The sequence below is a fragment of the Natator depressus genome, chromosome 11, assembly GCF_965152275.1.
Source record: "Natator depressus isolate rNatDep1 chromosome 11, rNatDep2.hap1, whole genome shotgun sequence".
NCBI lineage: Eukaryota > Metazoa > Chordata > Testudines > Cheloniidae > Natator > Natator depressus.
The window spans coordinates 58888972-58910286 of NC_134244.1; the positions used below are offsets into that span (position 1 = coordinate 58888972).

Sequence of the window (21315 nt, forward strand, 5' to 3'; positions counted from 1 at the left end):
ACATTTTGGGGTGGGGTGGGGGGCTAGGACTGAGGGGTAACAAGGATTCAGTGTTGGGCCCGCTTACTTGGAAGCTATCAGTTTATGAAGAGGCACTGTACTAATAATTCTGCCTCCAGATATTTAGAAAGTCATGTATTTAGTTTTCTATTTCAGACATTCATGAGGTGGAAAATTGAGAGAAAATTATTCTTACAGGTCTATTTCCTTCTGTACACCAATCAAATGGAAACTACTCACGTATGATTTTTCTTGCAATGCTTTTGCCAAATGCTGTAGCTGTGGTTCAGACACTGTGGCTGTTGGTATCTTAATAGACTTGCTAAGTGATTTCTTTGATCTCCCATCATTCTCTCTTTCTTGCTCAGCTTTCTGCTTCAGGCTTTCCTTTTTCAAAATGTTTGAGACTGCAGAGTTTTTTGAATCCTTCTTGGCTTCTGAAACACATGATCTTGGACGTGGTGGTTCAGAATGTTTTCTGTGTTTTTCCTTTAATATCTTACAGTTATTCAAACCAGTTTGTTTTTCCTTTTTAAACTGTGTGCACATTAATACTTGTCCCTGGGGTGGGCAGCGTGATGCAACATGCTTCTTAGAATGCTTAGTATGTTTTTTTTTGCCTTTTGACTTCTCATGAGACTTGTCTGGTGACTTAGTTTCTTCCTCAGACCCTGAATGTACAAAGATAAATGTCTGAGGGTTTACGGGAAAGGAAAGTGTTGGTTTGCAGAGATATTCCTTAAGTTCTGTTTGGATAGCAATATCATGGGCACGTAAGGAAGGTGAGTCTATTGTTTCATGTGTTCCCCTCAAAGTCTCATGCGGGGGCTTTGGTTTTAATGATTTGTCAAAATCTGTGTTTGAATGTGCTACTTCTGCTTTACCAAAACAACGTTGTGGGTCTTGACTCTCTTTTTCTAAAGTATTTTTTTGAGGAAGGTGTATTACACTATTGGTTTTGGTTTCATTGATTAGATTTTTCATCACACATGTTACTTGTCCTGGAACATTCTCTACAGGAAGTTCGAACTTCTCTTTTCTTAAAATAGGCTTTTCATTTATTATTCTGAATTTATCAAGACTCTGCTTAGAATGATATTGCCCTCTCTCAAGTATATCTGTATCAGTAACTATCAGTGCATTCTGGCATACTCCCTCTAATTCAATCTCATTGATTAACCCAGTTTCTGAAGCACTTTCTATAGGAAGGTTTTGCAAGTTGTTGCTTAAAACAGATTTTAGACTTTTTATTTCTGTTTCAGAAAGTTTGTCTCTGTGACCTTCCTTCAATATTTTGCTTAAAAGAGACTTTAGATATACTAGTTTTGTTTCTGAAAGTCCATCTGTAAGGTTTTTGGTTAAAAGAGATTTTAGACTTAGATTTTGCTCTTCCCCAGGTAAATCTGATTCCACCTCCCATGACAGTCTTTCGTTAGCTCTCAGCACAAACAAATTGTGGTGTATCTTTCTTAACTCTTCCTCTGTGATCAACCCTATTTCAGAGAGTCGTTCTACAATATGGTCTTGGATCTTTTTGCTTAAAAATGACTTTAGATTCATTATTTCTGTTTCTGAGAGTACCTCAAGAAGGAAGTCCTGTATATGTCCACTTAAAACAGGTTCTCCTTTTATTATATGTGGTTTAGCAAGACTCTCACCAGAATGAACTTGGCTTATATTGTGTAATTCTGTCTCCAATGCCACTGGAACATTGGAACATTCCAGAATGTTCAGCAAGGAATTGTTCTGAAGTACTGTCTCCAATTCCTCTTTTGTGATTAATCCTGTTTCTGAAAGTTTCTCTGGGAGATGGTCTTGGAGACATTTGTTTAAAAAATCCTTTAGACTCATTATTTCTGTTGCCAAAAGTCTTTCTATGAGAGAATCTTGGAGAGTTTTGTCTGAAGCAGATTTTAGATTTATTTGTTGTTCTGAAAACCTCTGCTTGTGATAATCTTGTCCTATCCTAGGTGAATCTGTCTCCATAACCATTGGCAATTTGACTTTGATGATCTTCAATGAGTGGTTTGGGTGCTCCTTTCCTAACTCCATCTCTGTGTTTATCCCTGTTTGTGAATGTCTCTCTATGGCACAGTTTTGTAGGTTTTGACTTAGATATGTTGTTATTATTTCAGGTTCTGAACATTCTTCCCTAGATTGACCATTACTTTTCTTTGATAAATCTGCCACAGGCTTCAGTTGTCTCTCATCAATCCTTGACAAAGAAAAGTTTGTGTCTTCCTTTCCTAACTTCACCTCTTCAATTAGCCTTCTTTCTAAAAGCCTCTCTATGGGAAGATATTGTAGATTTTGGTTTACAACAGATTTAAGACTTATTTCCATTTCGGAAGGTTTCTCCTCACAACTATCACTCATTTTCTCAGCTAAATCTGTCTCCAAAACCACTGGTGATCTATCTGTAATTCCCTGCAATGATAGGTTCTGGTGCTGCTTTCCTAACTCCAAATCTGTGATTATCCCTGTTTCAGAAAATCTCTCTATGAGACGATCTTGCAGGTTTTTACTCAAAACAGATTTTAAATTTATTATTTCTGCTTCTGAAAACCTTTCCCTGGAAATATCTTTTCCTTTTTCAAGTAACTCTCTCTCTAAAACAACTGGTGATCCATCAATAATACTCTGTATGTTCTGGTATTCTTCTCCTAATTCTATCTTTGTGACTATCCCCATTTCTGAAAGTTTCTCTGAGATAAACCCTTCAAGATTTTTGCTTAAAACAGATTTTAGCATTATTATTTTTATAAGTCTATCTATAAGAAAGTCTTCAAGAGTTTTACTTAAAAAAGAGTTTAGACATACTATTTCTGTTTCTGAAAGTCTCTCCTCTTGCCATTTCTCTGGCAAATCTGTTCTTATAGCCACTGTTGGGGACTCTTCTTTAAAGCTAATCCCATCCTCCTCTAATTTCATCTTTGATTCTATAAGTTTTAATATGGACAGGTGCTGACTGTTCTTGCTTAAATTAATATCTGAACTTCTTGCTGCAAACGTTGTAGATGCCTTGACAGGTGGATCTTGGTCTTCTTTAATGTCTGCACGTGAAAGTTTGTTTTTCAGAAGAGTGAAAATAGGCACTTCTTGATCTTCTTTCTTTTCATTCTGTGCACTTGATTGTGTTCTACCTACATGTCCCAAAAAAGGTTCAAACTTGTCTCCACTAAGAATAGGTTGCTGGTACTGTAACATAAAACACAAATCAATTAAGAAAATATTTTTTAGGGGGGATTAATTAACAATTTCTTATATTACAACAGTGCACCAGTTATTTAATTTTCTCAGAACAGTTATTCAAGACAGATTAAATCAAAACATATGCAAGAAAAAATGTTCCATGAGAAATTTCAGTATGAATAATATTCAAAATGTGTACAAACATTAAATCAATCCAAATAAAATGTCTGTGAAATTGTAAAATGGAAATAAATGCCCAACAGTGAAACAAACATAGATTAAGGCTAACATTTTCAAACTTTAGTGCCTAAAGCTGAGCACCTAAATCCTTATTTATTCACCAAAAAAGAGGCTTGATCTTCAGCTAGTATTGCTTCCATGGAAGATGTGGGTCCTAAACCCCTCTGACCAATTAAAGCACTTTTTAATTTTTTTTAAAGTTGTCTACATAGATATTTAGCAGCCTGACTTTGGGCACCAAAGCTTGAATATTTTGGCCTAAATGATTTACCCAAAGCCATGCAGGGAGTCAGTGACAGAGCTAAGATTAAAATTCTGGATTGCCTGGCTCCCTTTCCTGTGCTTTTACAACTAGACTTGACCATGCTGCCTGCCTAGTGCTACTTTTTTGGGAAAATGTATTGGACAACCAAAAATGATAGTTCTTCAACCCTATAAATCATGAAATCTTCAAAATTCTGTGTTAAAATAACGTTAAGGTTCTAACATAGACTAACAAAGGTAAAATTAAGATGCTACTGCATCTCACCTAAAACGCTTTGTTAAGTAAAAGACACTGATCATTATATTTTACAAGTAGCTACCTCAAATTTTCCATGCACAAAACTGCATGCAGACAAGTTTCTGACATAGAGATCTGTTATTTGGAAAACTAACTTGTATTTTACACATGCTAATGCCTGTTTATTTGCACAGATGTAGTAACAGTGCACACACTACTATTATTACTATAACTGAAAGAGTAGGTGAAAATTTGGGTCAGAATAGCTACCTCAGTTCCCCTTCAGAAAAAGCAAGCATGCCTCTCCGCTGTACCTAGTTATTAAATGGGGAACTTAGAACTTGTTTACAATGGAAAGTTTTACCAGTTATACTGATATAGTGATACAGGTGTAACTTCCTGTTCAGACACACTTATTCTGGTAGAAAAGTAGATTTTTTCGATTTAGCTTAAATCATTTCCCAAGCGACATAAGCTAACCTGAAAAAAGGCACATGTACGGGAGTGTCTACATGGGTGTGTGTGTGTTATACTGATATAAATATATTGGTTTAAATTCACACCTGGGATCATACAGATAAGGCCATGCTTTAGACCCAAATTTACTTCCAACCCCCGCAGAGAATTACTTGTATCTAGGGCCTACCAAATTCACAGCCATGAAAAACACATCATAGACTGTGAAATCTATTCTCCCCTCATGAAATCTGGTCTTTTGTGTGTCCTATACTATACAGATTTCACAGGGGAGACCAGCATTGCTCAAATTGAGGGTCCTGACCCAAAAGGGAGTTTCAAGGGGGTAACAAGATTATTTTATGGGATGGCAGTATTGCCACCCTTACTTCTGCGCTGCTGCCTTTGGAGCTGGGCAGCTGGAGAGTGGTGGCTGCAGGCAGTCCTGGAGTCCCAACCAGCAGCCATCGCTCTCCAACTGCCCAGCTCTGAAGGCAGCGCTGTCGCCAGCAGCAGCACAGAAGTAAGGGTAGCACTACCGCAACTCCCCTTACAATAACCTTGCGATCCCTCACCCCCACAACTCTTTTTTGGGTCAGGATCCCTACAATTATAACACGATGAAATTTCAGATTTAAAGAGCTGAAATAATGAAATTTATTATTTTTAAAATCCCATGACCGCGAAATTGACCAAAATGAATTGTGAATTTGATAGGGCCCTACTTATATCAAATAGGTATTCTCTAAAGTTATGTGAAACTCAGCATTCTTGGGTTCATGCTACTGAGCAAAACCAAGGAGGGAATTCTCAAAGCATGAAGCCACTGACTCCAGGAGCATAAATCCAGAGTCCGCCCCTGAAATGAAACTTAGGTGTCCCCTTATAGCCTTAGCCTTGAGTGGCAATTTCTTTTCAGAGAGAGATAGAAACTACTTAAGTAAAAAGTGATTAAAAAAATTAAATATGACAAAAAAGTTAGAGACTCCTCAACACTGTGGAAAGGAGAGTGGATGAGTCATCATCAAGCATCACAATGTATATCTCAGAGAACAGCCATCACAGAAAATTCACTTAAATTTTAAAAAGAATAGTCACTTTGAGAGAAATAGTTAGACTTATGTTCGGAGCACTTTAAATAAATTCACTATTGATGCTGATGTACTGAAACAGTCTGTATATTGCAAGTGGATACCTGTATTTGTATTACTGGATAATTTTCTGAACCTGACAGGTCAGGCCTCTTTGAAGATATGCCTGCTGGTTCCAGATCTTCTATTTCTTCTTTGCCATGATTATTTCCCAGTTTTGTTTCCCTCTCTAGAGGTATAGCAATACTACTTTCCGAGTCCACAATTTTGCCTTGATCTTCTGAAGATTTCCTAGTCAGATTTTCAGATACTTTCTTAGTTGGCAGCTTTTGAGAAATAGTAGATGCAGATATTCCAGTCTCTCTGGGAACAGAAAGATGATTTTTTTCAGATTCTGAATGTTCCTGGGCATCACTTAAATCTGTTTCCACACTTCTCAATATGGTCTCTGCAATTCTCAAGGGCAGGTCAAAATCCTTGCTGGGTTCAGTCTGTAAATAAAGAAAAAAAAATTTTTTTTCTCTAATAATTACTAATATTGTTTAAAGGTCAAAGTCCAAAACGCAGCCTAGAATGAGTAGAGGCAAGTCTCATGGAAGTCTTTGTGTCAATTTCAGCAATGAGCTAAATGGTGGTATATAGTTAACCATCAGATTTAAATTGGTACAGTGTAAATGGGAAAGTAGTTAAATTGCACTGATTTGGCATTCAGCAGTTTGCAAAACAAATCACACTTTACACATTAATTTTTATGAATTTACAACAGTGTAGCAGAACAAAACTTGGCCCACTGGGTGGGGAAACTAACAAAAGGGTGCAAGGTAAAGTAAATTCCCCTACTTTAACTTAAGCCCATGCTGTTCCCAACACCACAGGCTAAATCCACCCCTGGCGAAAGCAGGTGCACAATTCACACTGATTTCAAAAGGAGCTGCACCCACTCAGACCAGGACTGAACTACTACCCCGAGAATACTACACTGTTATAAATTACACTCATTTTTCAGACTCACTAAGTGCCAAATCTGTGCAGGACTTTACCATTCCCATCTGTTTTACAATCAACTTTTACCACCATTTATGTAATTGGTAAATTTGGGCCAGAGTCTGGATTTTTTGCTTAAATAACATTGGGGTTTTTTATTATAAACATTTGAAAGTAAAGATCAAAAATCCCCCTTTAACAATAACTCATGTAAATAGCTTTTAAATATCCGACATTATGCCAATCAATAAAACAGAAGCTACAGAAAACAGGATAAAAGTAAATGAAATGAGAAAATGTTACATTAAAATAAAATGTATCAGCATTACAGTACTTCTATTTAGGGCCTCAGCCAACTCCCACAGAAGTTAATGACCAAACTCTCATTGACTCCTGTGGGGAGCTAGATCAGGCCCCTAGGAAAGGTAAACAACATGATCAAAGTTAGCATTCTTTTGATTTTTTTTTTTTAAATTCCTATGTATTACATGCATCGCTGGCTGATAGGTTCCCAGATAAGGGCTTTTCCTACAGAATCTGTCATAATGAGTGCTACTGTCTCTGAGTGTACATTGTCTTGATGACCTGACCTGAATAGATTAAATGTTTTTTCTCTTGCTTGAAGCGCTTCCTAGTCACTCCTGTCAGTCTGCTCTCACAGAGGCACAGCATTTCAAGTCCATAGTTGTCCACCTCCCATACAATTGGTGAGATCTTTGATATTTGAAAGATTGTTCTCATGTTCCAGTAACTGACAGGAACATGAGAAGTGTTTTCTTGCTGCCAGACTCAAATTTTGGGGGGTTCTGCTTTCACCAGGAGACTTCATGAAACATTAAGCAATCATTTTAATAATTTTTATCATTTCTATAACCAATGAGGTGTGTGGTTTGTTTGTTTGTTTTAAATAAGCTAGGTGGTTAGCCTTGCTCTCAATGCTCTCCATTTTATCTTGGCTTGGAACCGGCAGCATCCACATCAAAGTGCAGAAGGTGGGGTATCAAAAGATATTCACAGTATTCACTAAACTCAACAATGTATAGAGATACAAAATATACAGTACCAAAACAAAACAGAGTTTTCAACTCAAATGTCATCTCAATGCTAGTGTATAGCTGTCAGAGCTGGAGAGCTATTAAAAATGTTAGATAGAAAACTAATGTCTTCCAAAATAAATGCCTATGAAAGATTCTGGGCATCGGCTGGAGAGACTTTATCACCAACCAGCAGCTCATCTCCATTAGAATGAAGCGTTGGATACATTTGGGTCAGCTACTCTGCATGCTAACATACAGACTCCCACATGAAGCTGTCAAGTGGAAACCAAGTGGTGTGAAGAAATGAGGACACTCAAGAGAAACCTTAAGAATCCTTAGCAGGGAGGGTAGACCAGTCTATCTCAACACCATAGAACGGATGGAAGCAGCTGAAAATGACAGAGAGGGATGGAAGAGACTAGTTTCTGCCCTGTGCACCAACACTGGTGCGAGAAGGATGTAATAATAATAATTGTTGGCCAAACATTCCCATTTCTAGAAATAGGATTATTTTCTTGTTTGTCTGGAGAAACAAAAATCTAAATCTCTGAAAATTCTTCACATCACATGTGACTCACAGAAAAGAAAACTATTTAAAACTATGCTTGGTACTTGGAGTGTCTTTGTGCTTTCTGTTTATGAGATAACAAGTATATCTTGGGCTGCATAACCTACAAGGTTTATAGGAAATCTATTTTCAGGCCAAAGAGGTTACTGATCCAGTATAATATGGCTTTTAGTGAGTTAAGAGAAAACGTCCTCAGGTTATGAATTATTAAAGATCTTAAAAAGAAAAGGAGTACTTGTGGCACCTTAGAGACTAACCAATTTATTTGAGCATAAGCTTTCGTGAGCTACAGCTCACTTCATCGGATGCAAACTGTGGAAAGTATAGAAGATCTTTTTATACACACAAAGCATGAAAAAATGGGTGTTTACCACTACAAAAGGTTTTCTCTCCCCCCACCCCACTCTCCTGCTGGTAAGAGCTTATCTAAAGTGATCACTCTCCTTACAATGTGTATGATAATCAAGTTGGTTGAAAAAAGATTTTAAAACTCTCTGGGTCCTTCCACCCTATCTTCTCTCCCTCCTTTACTCTTTAACAAAGTTCTTCTCATGAGAATTACTGCAATATATCTCTACTTGCATTGTTCTCAAACTAGTGATCTGTAAGTGTGGAGTTTCTCCCAGTGAAAGCAAACCATGTAAACACAAAACAAATGATATACTGGTAACAGGAGTTATGCTTGGAAGAGAGAAATGGGTCAAATGAATTTTTTTCAGCAGCTGATGGCTTCATTTTCTTTACTTTTGGTACTTTCCCCTTCTCTCTCTCTCTCTCTTTTTTTTTTTTTGCTTCAAAGGAGGGTCAAATAAAACTACAGAATCCGATTTTTCTAACTGAACAGGCACCAACTAATCCAATTCAAAACCTAAACACATACAGTTAATAAAAATTAACAAATCAGAATTCCTACTCATGACCTTTGCAGCTAGATATATTTGTTACTGATCTGCTTACACACTTAGCAACCAGGTTTCCATTTCTTGCCAGGCTTCTAAGTTGAGCTAGTTAAGCATTCTGGCTAATAGGTGTATGGTAAGCTCTTCAAGCCCTATTTATGAAGCATTTATGCATGGGGGAGAAAGTGTGTGAGAGAATGCATATGTGCAGATATATGGGTGTGGGTGGGAGAGAGAGAATAATTAAAGTCACAAAAGAGAAGTCTGGGTTGTGAAAGATTTTGGGGAGACATGAGAAAGACAAATATAGCAGAGAAGTTAGAGCATACAATATAGGAAATGGAAAGGGATATAAGGAGGTGGAAGGAAAGAAAAAAAAATAAAACAGACATTGGAAACAACGTACGCAAAGATGACCACAATCTAGCATGAAAAAATGACAGAGTGAATGAAAGCAACCAACAAATCAGAGACACACAAGCTACATTTTAAAAACTGTATTAGCAATATGTTACAACAAACAGTGTGCAGCTGTCTAATTCATTGCAGCTGCAGGGTTGGAGGAGAGTGAGTGCTTCTAGTAGTGGTGCAATGGCAAAGGTTTTTTCCATCATAACTAGTAGGTGTCAGGTAAGTGTTCCAAGCCTTGTCCACAATATATATATAACACACGTGAATTCCAGCCACCCTTGCATGAAGGGTGACAATGAAAATTAGGGTGAACAGATGTCCCAATTTTATAGGGACAGTCCTGATTTTGGGGGCTTTTTCTTATATAGGCACCTATTACCCCCCACCTTCTGTCCTGATTTTTTACATTTACTGTCTGGTCACCCTAGTAAAAATATAAATCAGACTGGGTAGGAAAAATTTTAGCCAATGATATGAGGGAAAATCTCTACTCAGACAAAATGTGCTATGGGATCTTTAATGTCTACTCAGGACAGATAGGTCCTCCATTTATATCATATCTTCCAAATGACCACCACCAGATCATCACTTGAAGATAAAGTGAAACCTGGTAGCCAATAGGAGTTTTGCCATGGAGCCAGCATTTCACCCAATGAGCACAGAGAGTTAATCCACCTACCTCAGAAATGCAAAGAGCTGAGATGACCCCTGCTGAGATTCAAACTAATGGTTTCAGGGCGTTATGGTATTTCAAACCCTAAGTACAAACATCAACATTTCATTCTATGAAAATGCAATTAATTTTTAAGGAATAAACACCTTTACCTCAAATCCAAATAGCTGTTCCTCCTGTAATTGTGAATCATCTTCAACTGAGAAAAGAATAATTAGGAACTATATACATTCTTAATCTTACTAACAAGGTATGAAGCACATCACAAGCAGAAAAAATGTTTAAATTCCAATTTATTCTTCATTAGTTTAAGGGACACTGCCAAGTTACACAAAGCAGGTAAAAAACTGATTTATTTCGTAAATTTCATCTCCTGAACTAGCTAGATCACCAGGCTGACTAGATAATAAATTTCAACAGATTACTTTATGCAACTTCACCTATAACTGCTGAGATACCTACTAACAATATACCGTTTAAATATTTCCTTTCTAGATTTTAAACATTCCATTCTAAAGCCTTTATTATGTTATAGTAATAACTGACAAAACATCAGTCTTTTTCACAAAAGGCTGACATATTCCAATCACTTGATTTACTTCTTTATGCTGAACATATTGGATATTTGCCAACATGAGAAGTACAGTCCCCTGTCTCTATATGTAATTTTACTGTGTACTACTTTATAATAACTGAAAACACAGACCATGGTAGATTTTTGCTTTGGTCAAACCTCACATGTAATAACATGTCCAATACAGTTCATTAAACTGAATGTAACAGCTCACAATAGGTCATCTACAACACCTGCTTACTGATAACTCATATGCATAACCTCCCAATATTCACACTAATTCTAGCAAGTCATCCATTGGCTAATCATTACCATAACAAATAGCCTGTCACAAACCTTAAAATTCACCTCACAGGTTTGTATGGCAGTATCTCTAAAACACATGGCATCTCCCTAAATTATAAGGAAAAACAAATTAAAACTGAACTAAGACCAAAATTTGGAGCACGTATTTTGACTCTGATTAGGACTATTTCCCTTCTCTAATATGGCTTCTTTAATTATTTTATTCATAATCGTTTATATATACACCAATGATACTTAAAATTGTGAGCAAAGAGATTTTTATATTTTGCATCGGTAAGAGGCTCAAAATCGTATTGTTGGCACTGTCCTTGCCACTTGCTGTTTTTTAAAATATGAAATACTAATGTTCTCCAAACCTGATGTATCAGAACAGCTTCCGATTCCTTCCCCAGTAGCATGTTGTATCTTTCCAACCATTTCCCTGAAGTGAGAAGCCTAAAACCCAAAAAAGGTGAAAAGTGAAAGGTTATTTGTCAGTACTGTATCTGAATTTCTCCTCCTGAATTATCATCATTACAGAGTCACACTTTTTGATGTGCAAATTCTCAGAGTGTCACTTTGTGAACTTTAGTAGAGACATTTTAAATCTGTCAAGTAAGCTTATACTGTAGCTCTGTATATTGTTAATAAACCCTAGAAAGAGACTATTCGTTACAACTTTTCTTTTCATCAGCTCATTCTGTCAAACATAAGCCAAACACAAAAAAGGAAGTCTCTCTTCTTGCTAGGTGAAGTTCAAGAGGGGGAAGCAAACTACTGAGATTAGTGCAGATGACTGTTACTTTTATTTTGTAATCATAATTAATTTAATAATTATAATAATAATAATGTAATTCCCTGCCAAAAGTTAATTTAGAATAGTGTTAAGGCTGAGGATACATTTCAACAATCTAGAATAAATACATTATATCTATTATTACAAGCTGGCCCAGTATTACTCTGTATGGTCACTAGTCAATTGTAAGTGGACCCAATTGCAGGGTAACTATCACTTGCTTCTAAGTCACCTGGGTCTGGGCACATTCACTGTTTCTAGCTCTGGGGCCTTAGAACACATCTATAGGCTCAAACCTATAGATGTTGGCTGGTGCTCATGCATCATGCTTGGCTGATGCTCATCCATGGAAAGTGGGGCACCACCACCCAGCCACTCTCAACCTCCAAACCAGAGTCTCCCAGAAACCGAAGATCTCCTGGGAACTCCCAGTCCCTTATATATGTTCGCTCAGAGTTCCACGAAGGCTGTGGGCACCCTGGTCTTCTAGTTTATCCCATCTGGGACAACATGGCAGGAAAGCACGAAACACAGGTTTCGCAAAAGAATTTCTTAACCAACAAGATTTTATGGTTAAAGTACTTGAGATACAGATCTCTGAAAACCAGAGAAGTTCTGAAATTCATTCTCCCCATACTCATCTCCAAAGTTTGTCAGTGTTTCTAGCTAGGCAAAGTCCATCCTGCACGTCCTTCTTAGATATCAGTGGTCCCCAAACCGTGGGGCATGCTCCCCTAGGGGCCATAGAGGAACGTTTAGGGGGCAGGAAGGGAGCGCCACCAAGCCCTGCTCCAGCTTCAGCTCTGCTATGGCGCTGGCTCCTAGCTGCGGCTCCACTCCCGCCCCCAGCCTCAGCCCTGCCCCCAGCTGTGGCCACAGGCTCGGTCTCCTTACCCCGTCCAGTGCCCCCGTCCCACCCGCAAGCCATGGCCCTACTCCCAGGGGGAGGGAGGAGGCCCAGATAGGGTAAGTGGGAGGTGCGACCGTGAAAAGCTTGTGGACCACTGTTAGATATGGTGATAATAGGCCTTCATGCACAGAGCACAACTCTGCACTTAAGTATGGTCTCTCTCATTACAGTGTGTATGGTAACACCCATTGTTTCATGTTCTCTGTGTATATAAAACCTCCCCACTGTATTTTCCACTGCATGCATCCAATGAAGGGAGCTGTAGCTCACGAAAGCTTATGCTCAAATAAATTTGTTAGTCACGAAGGTGCCACAAGAACTCCTTTTCTTATTTACTGGTAATGTTTCACCAACAAGAAGAGCAATAATAATAAAGTGTATACAGAATGCTTTCTACATGCTCTTTAGTTACCGTAGTCCCCTCTGTTGTCATTTTAGGTCCCCTTTTCATGATGAGTTGGTCTAAATACTCAGCCTTTTCGGGCCATGTTTTCAGACCCCGATATTCCTTTTTCATTTTTTCCAACCTAAAGTGAAGAATCAGTAAAGACATTTATAATATCTAAACTTGCAAGGTTGTTCATCAGTGACTACAGCATGTAACTAAGGAAAAGTTCAAAGGGCTTACTGCATGAACTTCCATTTTTTGGCATTTACAACTGCTGTACAGCTAAAAAACATAAGAAATCTAGATTCAGTACACATATATCACTACAAAAGACATTTTCCTCACCAACTCACTTTGTTTTAATGACAGTCCCACCAGTGCTATTTGAAGGGTATTCTTCCACTATGCTGTCAGACAGACAGGTGACAGCAATTACAACTAAGATGCTCATCGAAGAGGTCCTCCTCTTTTCATTCCTATTTGCTCCTCTTCTTTGAGTACTTCCATAAATGAATGTAGCACATTAGCTTTACTCTGGTTCTACCTTTATTTATAAGACCAACTCTCTGTCTATTTCCTAATAAAATCCTTTCTGGGTGAATGTCTGCACTGGTATAACCAAGTCACAGACAGTAAAATTAGCAGATAAAGAGAAAAATTGCAAGTGACTGTGCTGCCATCAGTGCAGATTGTGAAGGATGATTCTGCACAGCATGAAGGCAGAAACAGTAAGTACCAAAATGAACCACCACTTACTCATGCCCCCATATCAAAACTATTACTACTACTTTTTTAAAGAACAACGAGGCTAAGTGCACAAATTAAATAAGAAGGAATCCATTTTGTGTCCTCTGCACATTTCTTGCCTGTTTCGAGGAGACATTCTATTCAGAACACTCTGAAGCATTTCTAAACCATCAGAAGGCACACCAGATGTTGTAGGAATATCCTTCTCATGAGTCTCTTCTCTCACATTCAGATCTGGGGATAAGAATGCTGGGTATCCCAAGTGTTGTGCTGTGGTAATATTACTAAATAAAACAAACCATTATAAGATCAGTAGTAAAAGAAAATTGTGTAAGGATAATGCACAAATCATCTTTACAAAAACAATGAATAACCTCTATGCTACTTCAGTGTCACTGTAATGTCACAGGTAATACATTTGATGTTTTTTCCCCCACAGGACCTTAGATGTTAAGATTTTATTTTGGAAGGGAAAGAGAAGTCCCTCATCTCATAATGATGACAGAGTACTCCAAAGTGATTATTCTTGAATTAAAAAAACAATGCTATAGCTATGATTGAGAGCACGCTGTATAAGTCGTTGTTTTCACACACTTTCTGAAAAAAATGTCCTTTAGTTTGAAATTTCTCATGCTCTCTCTCAGCCAAGAGAAAAATCATTTTATAACTGTTTACAAAATTCTATTTGGTAAAGTTCCATTACCAGACTATAAAAACACTATTTTTCATGCTTCATGATTTTTGTACTCAGAACATACCCTCACAGCAGTGATTTCCATTGCCTATTGTGTCATTGGGAACACCAAACAATTTTGATGGTTGTACATTAATTTATTTTTAAATTATGAAATGTTTGCCATTTGGCTTTGCATTTTGGAGCCATCCCATCAGCCTGCATGGCCATGGTGACAGTATTATGTCACAAGCAGACAGACATGTTGAAATGATTGACAAGTTTCTGGACTTGGATGGTTCTGACCATTTTCAACATGTGTTATCATGATACCATGTCTGTGACTCAGTCACGAACCTCTGTTCTCCTGCAGATAGCGTAGGAGGAGGGAAGAGAAGAGCCCTAATTCCTCCGTAGGAATGGAAGAAGGTTGTCAGGCCCATTCCAGGGTTAGGGCTCAGAAAGCACATGTCCAACAGATAGGAGCCTTGACTGGTAGCTTTCATACCCAGACACTAAGTCTGCAAGGAAGAAGTCACTGTTCTGTTCACTCTGCCTGTAAATGAAGTGCCAATCACTAAGGATCAGATCCTGCAACAGAATCCATGTGAGCAGAACCTGTGCTTGCATGGAGCCCAACTGACTTCAGTGGGGGTATAGGGGTACACTCCTGCAGATCCTGTTGCAGGATCTGGCCCTTAGCAAGTACTCCATACACAGTCAGGGAGCTCCACTGGCCGTTACTGAAGTGTTACAGTTACAGAGGTCGGGGAAAGGAGAAAGTCCTGGGAAACTCTCCTTTCCTTTCCTCCTCGCCTTCATGCAGAATAGATGAAAGGAAGACAAAGAAGTATGATCCTAATTCCTCCAATTTAGGTTGACTATTAGAAAATTTATTTCCCCAGTGATGCAGGAAGTATGATTGTATGAATAGTACTGTACTTACCTGCAACAGTTACATTTGTGAAATGTCATAAACAACACGTGGACAGATACATAGATGTATCACTTTTAACTATCACTAACAAAAATTATTCTTAAGAACCTTTGAGGATCTGTTCTGTCTTCAGGTGGTGGAACCCGAATAAACATGGAATGTTTAGTGGTCTTCTGAAGATCTGCCTCAGAATGTTTCAGCTACAAAAGGAAAACACTGATATTAAAGTGAATAATTAGCACTGGCATTGTAGACAGTACCACCCAATTATTTGATGGACTCAGGAAATATATGAATCCTTCAGTAAAACCAAAGAGACTGAAAAATTTGGGAGGACACAAGAAAAAGCTGTACAGTGAGCAAGTGAGGACAAGGTACTGTTTTGCTAATAATTTATCAAAGCCAATTACTGAAACCAATTTGTGGGTTGCATAGTACTATAACTGAAATATTTTGTTAAACTCACTCACATGGTACCTATTATAGAAGGATGCTAGTTCCTCCATAATTAAGGCTAAAGTTAGTTTCTCATTAGAAGACTCATTTTCAAAACCAAACCTTATCTTACTAAAAACAAACCAACCTATCTGAAATTTCTTATGCCACATCCCATTCCAGGATAGAAATTTTTGAGAAAGTTTGGGACAAACAACATAAGGAATATTACAGACATGGGGGTATAAAAACGTCCAGGTCATTCAAATTTTAGATTTTCCTAATGTCTTTTTGGCTTATCTTGGCCTTTCATACTGCTGAAAAAGATTCACTTAAAAAAAAAAAATCAAGCTTCACTTCAAGAGTTCCTGAGTAGAAGTGTTTTTTCCATAAGTTTTATGGGGATGTGTGACATGGTATATCAGACCTTCATGGCTCCCTGCAGGAGGCCATGTGGTCCTACTACACACCTACCCCAGGAAAGAAGCTGGGAAGGTGGATCCTCCTGGTCTGCCTAGAGAGGCTGCATGGAAGCAGCCAATCTTAGGCCAGCAGGCTCAGATAAAAGGAGATGCAGGGCCTTAGCAGGTCAGTTCCTAGCTGGGATTACAGAAGCAAGGAAGCATGTGCCTCTCTGGCCAAAGAAGCTTGAGAGACAATCAGAGTTTGGTTCTGGCTCCATTTTGCTTAAGCTTGGAGAGAGAACCTGAGAACTTTTAACTCTAATGAAAGGAGTAAAGATAAAGGTGCCAGGTGGGAAGAGGCCCAGGGAACAAGCAGCAATTAATTGAAGTGAGTGGTACATAGCTGCTGTTTATAGGGTCCTTGTTCTGAAAGTCGGAGTAGTGGGTGGGCCATTGTTTCCCCAGCTGGCCACCAGTGAAGTAGTCTAAACCCTGAGAAAGGCACAAGGCTCCTTTGGAAGCCTAAGTGAAGGGATGAATTTAAAGGGCCCAGACAGAGGGCTGAAGACACTGGTGAGGGCAGATACACAGTTTTGTTGGACTCTCTGCAACCTCAGAAGGGGTTTATTTTGACTGTGTGACCTGGCTGGAGGGCCGAGTCACTGAAGACCTGCCATGCAAGGCTGACAACCAACAAAGATGTGCCAGGAGAGGGAAAAGGCTTGCAATACCACAAGCAGCAGCAGGCACTTATGAGGGGAGCACTCCCCATTACAGGATATATGTAGAAAGTGGAGAAATAATTGCAATTATTGTGGGCTGGTGCGCTGATGTGGGACGGAGCATTGCAAAGTCTGCTTGGTTCAGCAGGATGGTCACTCAGCCCTTCTTGCCTGAGTCTTGATGGCAATCCCGTTCTGTGAAGGGTGTTAGTTTCAGCCCCTCTGGGGTGTATGGGTTTCCCCTTATGCTTGGTGGGGGCTAGCTGGTTCTGGTTCTCCAGGGGCCTGAAAACCTTTTTTGGTTCTTAAGCCTCTGTTGAGGGAACAGTAGGGGAGCCCAGGGCCATCCATTTCTCTGGGTTCCAGTCCAGGACCCTTAAACCAGGCAGGCAGAATCAATCCTCAACAATTCCTCCTGCCATAGCGTGAGCTCTTTCCTACTTCTTCAGCCTGCGATTCTAATCATACCTTCTTTAAGGTGTTGTCTCTGGGTGGCTTTTCACCCATTTGCTGGCAGGACTTTCCTTCTCTAGTCTGTTTGCTCCTCTGACAGCTGCCCCATCCCACTGCTTCTTCTATTTTCCCAGCTGGCTGGCAGTTGCTGCATTATCTTCTTGGTGGCTAGGCCAGCATGGGGGTTTATTCACCCCACAACAGAGCTCCCTCCTTTGGACTGAAGCGTTCTCTGCGGAAGAAGTGCTCCCCACTTCTTGTGAGAAGAAATCCTCATTCTTGTTTTGACAGCCAGGGCGATGCTCAACTGAGGAGGAGGAGGATTGTGGGCCAAGGTAACACTTCATTACTCTTGTTTATTTCTTTCATGTAGTTCAACCATTTTAGTGGGGTGTGGTCAGTCACCAGCTTAAAGTGGTTGCCTTGCAGACGGTATCTTAGTGTCTCAGTAGCCCACTTCACTGCAAGGCACTCCTTTTCAATTATTGTGTATGTTTTTCGACAGGAGAGTAACTTACAGAAACTTGGTGGAATGAGGATAATCAATGAGACACAGTAATACCACAGTACAAAATATATCGGAAGGACAGAACAGGTCGTGCTGGTGGGGGAGTGGCACTATATGTGAAAGAAAGGGTAGAGTCAAATGAAGTAAAAATATTAAATGAACCAAACTGTACCACAGAATCTCTATGGACAGTAATTTCATGCTTGAATAATAAGAACATAGCAGTAGAGATATACTACCAACCAACCGACAAGGATGGTGATAACAACGGTGAAATGCTCAGGGAGATTAGAGGCTATAAAAATAAAAAACTCAATAATAATGGGGGATTTCAACTATCTCCATATTGACTGGATACAGGTCACCTCAGGATGGGATGCAGAGACAAAGTTTCTTGATACCTTAAATTACTGCTTCTTGGAGCAGCTAGTCCTTGAACCCACAAGGGGAGAGGCAATTCTTGATTTAGGGCTTGGCTACACTTGCGAGTTAGAGCGCATTAAAGCAGCCCTGGGCGCTCTAGCTCACTACCCGTCCACACTGGCAAGGCACGTAGAGCGCTCTGACTCCATGTCTAGAGCGCTCCTGGTACTCCACCTCAGTGAGAAGATTAATGCTTGTTGCGCCTTGGCTGAAATGCCTGGGTGTCAGTGTGAATGAGACTTTGCATTACTGCGCTCTGATCAGGCTCCGGAAATGTCCCATAATCCCCTTAAGTCAAGTGGCCACTCTTCTCATTGTTTTGAACTTGCTGTAGGAATGCGGATATGCCCTTTGAAAGCTCCGTTTCTGACAGCCGGCTGCTTATCTGCTCTGAGACAAAGCAACCATTACTGTGGAATGCTGTGTGTGAGAGAGAGAGGCGGGGGTCTGCTGCTGTCTGAACTTACAAGACAGCATGCTGACATGGTCTCAGCCCCCCCCCCCAAAACCCACTCTCTCTCCCCCCACATACACACTCCCTGTCACACTCCACTCCCCACCCCCCATTTGAAAAGCACGTTGCAGCCACTTGCATGCTGGGATAGCTACCACAATGCACTGCTCTCTGTGGCCGCTGCAAGAACTGCTAATGTGGCCACGACAGTGCGCTTGTAGCTGTCAGTGTGGACAGATTGCAGCACTTTCCCTACTGCGCTCTACGAAGGCTGGTTTAACTCAAAGCACTCTACATCTGCAAGTGTAGCCATTCCTTTAGTCCTAAATAGAGCACAGGATCTGGTCCAAGAGGTGAATATAGCTGAACCGCTTGGTAATAGTGACCATAATATAATTAAATTATATATGTGGCGGGGAAAACACCACAGCAGCCTAACATGGTAGCTTTTAATTTCAGAAAGGGGAACTACACAAAAATGAGGAAGTTAATTAAACAGAAATTAAAAAGGTACAGGGCCAAAAGTTAAATCCCTGCAAGCTGCATGAAATTTTTTTAAAGACATCATAATAGAGGCTCAACTTAAATGTATACCCCAAATTAAAAAACATAGTAGGAGAACCAAAAAAGTGCCACCATGGCTAAACAACAAAGTAAGAGAAGCAGTGAAAGGCAAAAAGGCATCCTTTAAAAAGTGGAAGTTAAATCCTAGTGAGGAATATAGAAAGGAGCATAAAATCTGGCAAATTAAGTGTAAAAATATAATTAGGAAGGCTAAAAAGGAATTGAAGAACAGCTAGCCTAAGACTCAAAAAGTAATAGCAAACTTTATTTTAAGTACATCAGAGGCAGGAAGCCTGCTAAACAACCAGTGGGGCCACTGGACGATCAAGATGCACTCAAGGATGATAAGGATATTGCAGAGAAACTAAATTAATTCTTTGCATCGGTCTTCATGGCTGAGGATGTGAGGGAGATTCCCAAACCTGAGCCATTCTTTTTAGGTGACAAATCTGAGGAACTGTCCCAGACTGAGGTGTCAGAGGAGGTTTTGGAACAAGCTGATAAACTAAACAGTAATAAGTCACCAGGACCAGATGGTATTCACCCAAGAATTCTGAAGGAACTCAAATGTGAAACTGCAGAATTACTAACTGTGGTAGGAAACCTATCATTTAAATCAGCTTCTGTACCAGATGACTGGAGGATAGCTAATGTGACACCAATTTTTAAAAAAGGCTCCAGAGGTGATCCCAGCAATCTCAGGTGCCGGCTTCCAACTTTCCCCAGAGATGCTCAAACCCTGCTCAGCCCTAGGTCCTAACCCCACTTCACTCACGCTCCCACCCCTGCCCTGCCTCCGCCCACCCCCACCTCTTCCTGCCCAGTTCCGCCCCTTCCCCCAAGTGTGCCCTGGTGCACTCACGGAGTCAGCGCCTATGCTGCCAATTACAGGCCAGTAAGCCTAACTTCAGTACCAGGCAAACTGGCTGAAACTATAGTAAAGAACAGAATTATCAGACACATAGATGAACACGATTTGTTGGGGAAGAGTCAACATGGTTTTTGTAAAGGTAAATCATGCCTCACCAATCTACTAGAATTCTTTGAGGGGGTCAACAAGCCTGTGGACAAAGGTGATCCTGTGGATATAGTGTACTTAGATTTTCAGAAAGCCTTTGACAAGGTCCCTCACCAAAAGCTCTTAAGCACAGTAAGCTGTCATGGGATAAAAGGGAAAGCCCTCTCATTGATCAGTAACTGATTAAAAGATAGGAAACAAAGGGTATGACTAAACGGTCAGTTTTCAGAATGGAGAGAGGTAAATCGTGTCCTTCAGGGGTCTGTACTGGGACCAATAATATTCAAAATACTCAAAAATGATCTGGAAAAAGGGGTAAACAGTGAGGTGGCAAAATTTGCAGATGATACAAAACTACTTAAGATAGTTAAGTCCAAAGCAGACTGCAAAGAGTTACAAAAGGATCTCACAAACCTGAGTGAGTGGGCAACAAAATAGCAGATGAAATTCAATGTTGATAAATGCAAAGTAATGCACATTGGAAAATATAATCCCAACTATACATATAAAATGATGGAGTCTAAATTAGCTGTCACCACTCAAGAAAGATATCTTGGAGTCATTGTGGATAGTTCTCTGAAAAACATCCATTCAATGTGCAGCAGCAGTCAAACAAGCTAACAGAATGTTGAGAATCATTAAGAAAAAGATAGGTAATAAAACAGAGAATATCATATTGCTTCTATATAAATCCATGGTACACGCACATCCTGAATGCTGCCTGCAGATGTGGTCACCCCATCTCAAAAAAGATATACTGGAACTGGAAAAGGTTCAGAAAAGGGCAACAAAAATTATTAGGGGCATGGAACAGCTTCCATATGAGGAGAGATTAATAAAACTGGGACTTTTCAGCTTGGAAAAGAGATGACTGAGGGGGGATAAGATAGATGTCTCTTAAATCATGACTGGTGTGGATAAAGAAAATAAGGAAGAGTTATTTACTCCTTCTCATAACACAACAACTAGGG

The 21315-nt window shown here is 39.6% G+C and overlaps 1 protein-coding gene across 1 annotated transcript in view; it reads right to left on the reverse strand.

Annotated features, from left to right (window-relative positions):
• The window catches only part of CATSPERT (catsper channel auxiliary subunit tau), a 51633-nt gene that overhangs the window by 6498 nt on the left and 23820 nt on the right, over window positions 1-21315 (reverse strand). The window contains exons 8-14 of the mRNA XM_074967926.1: window positions 15472-15563; window positions 13873-14037; window positions 13031-13145; window positions 11290-11368; window positions 10206-10252; window positions 5586-5972; window positions 241-3198 (exon numbers count right to left, since the gene is read on the reverse strand). Of these exons, the coding sequence (XP_074824027.1) occupies window positions 241-3198; window positions 5586-5972; window positions 10206-10252; window positions 11290-11368; window positions 13031-13145; window positions 13873-14037; window positions 15472-15563 (3843 nt within the window). The remainder of the gene's footprint in view (window positions 1-240; window positions 3199-5585; window positions 5973-10205; window positions 10253-11289; window positions 11369-13030; window positions 13146-13872; window positions 14038-15471; window positions 15564-21315) is intronic.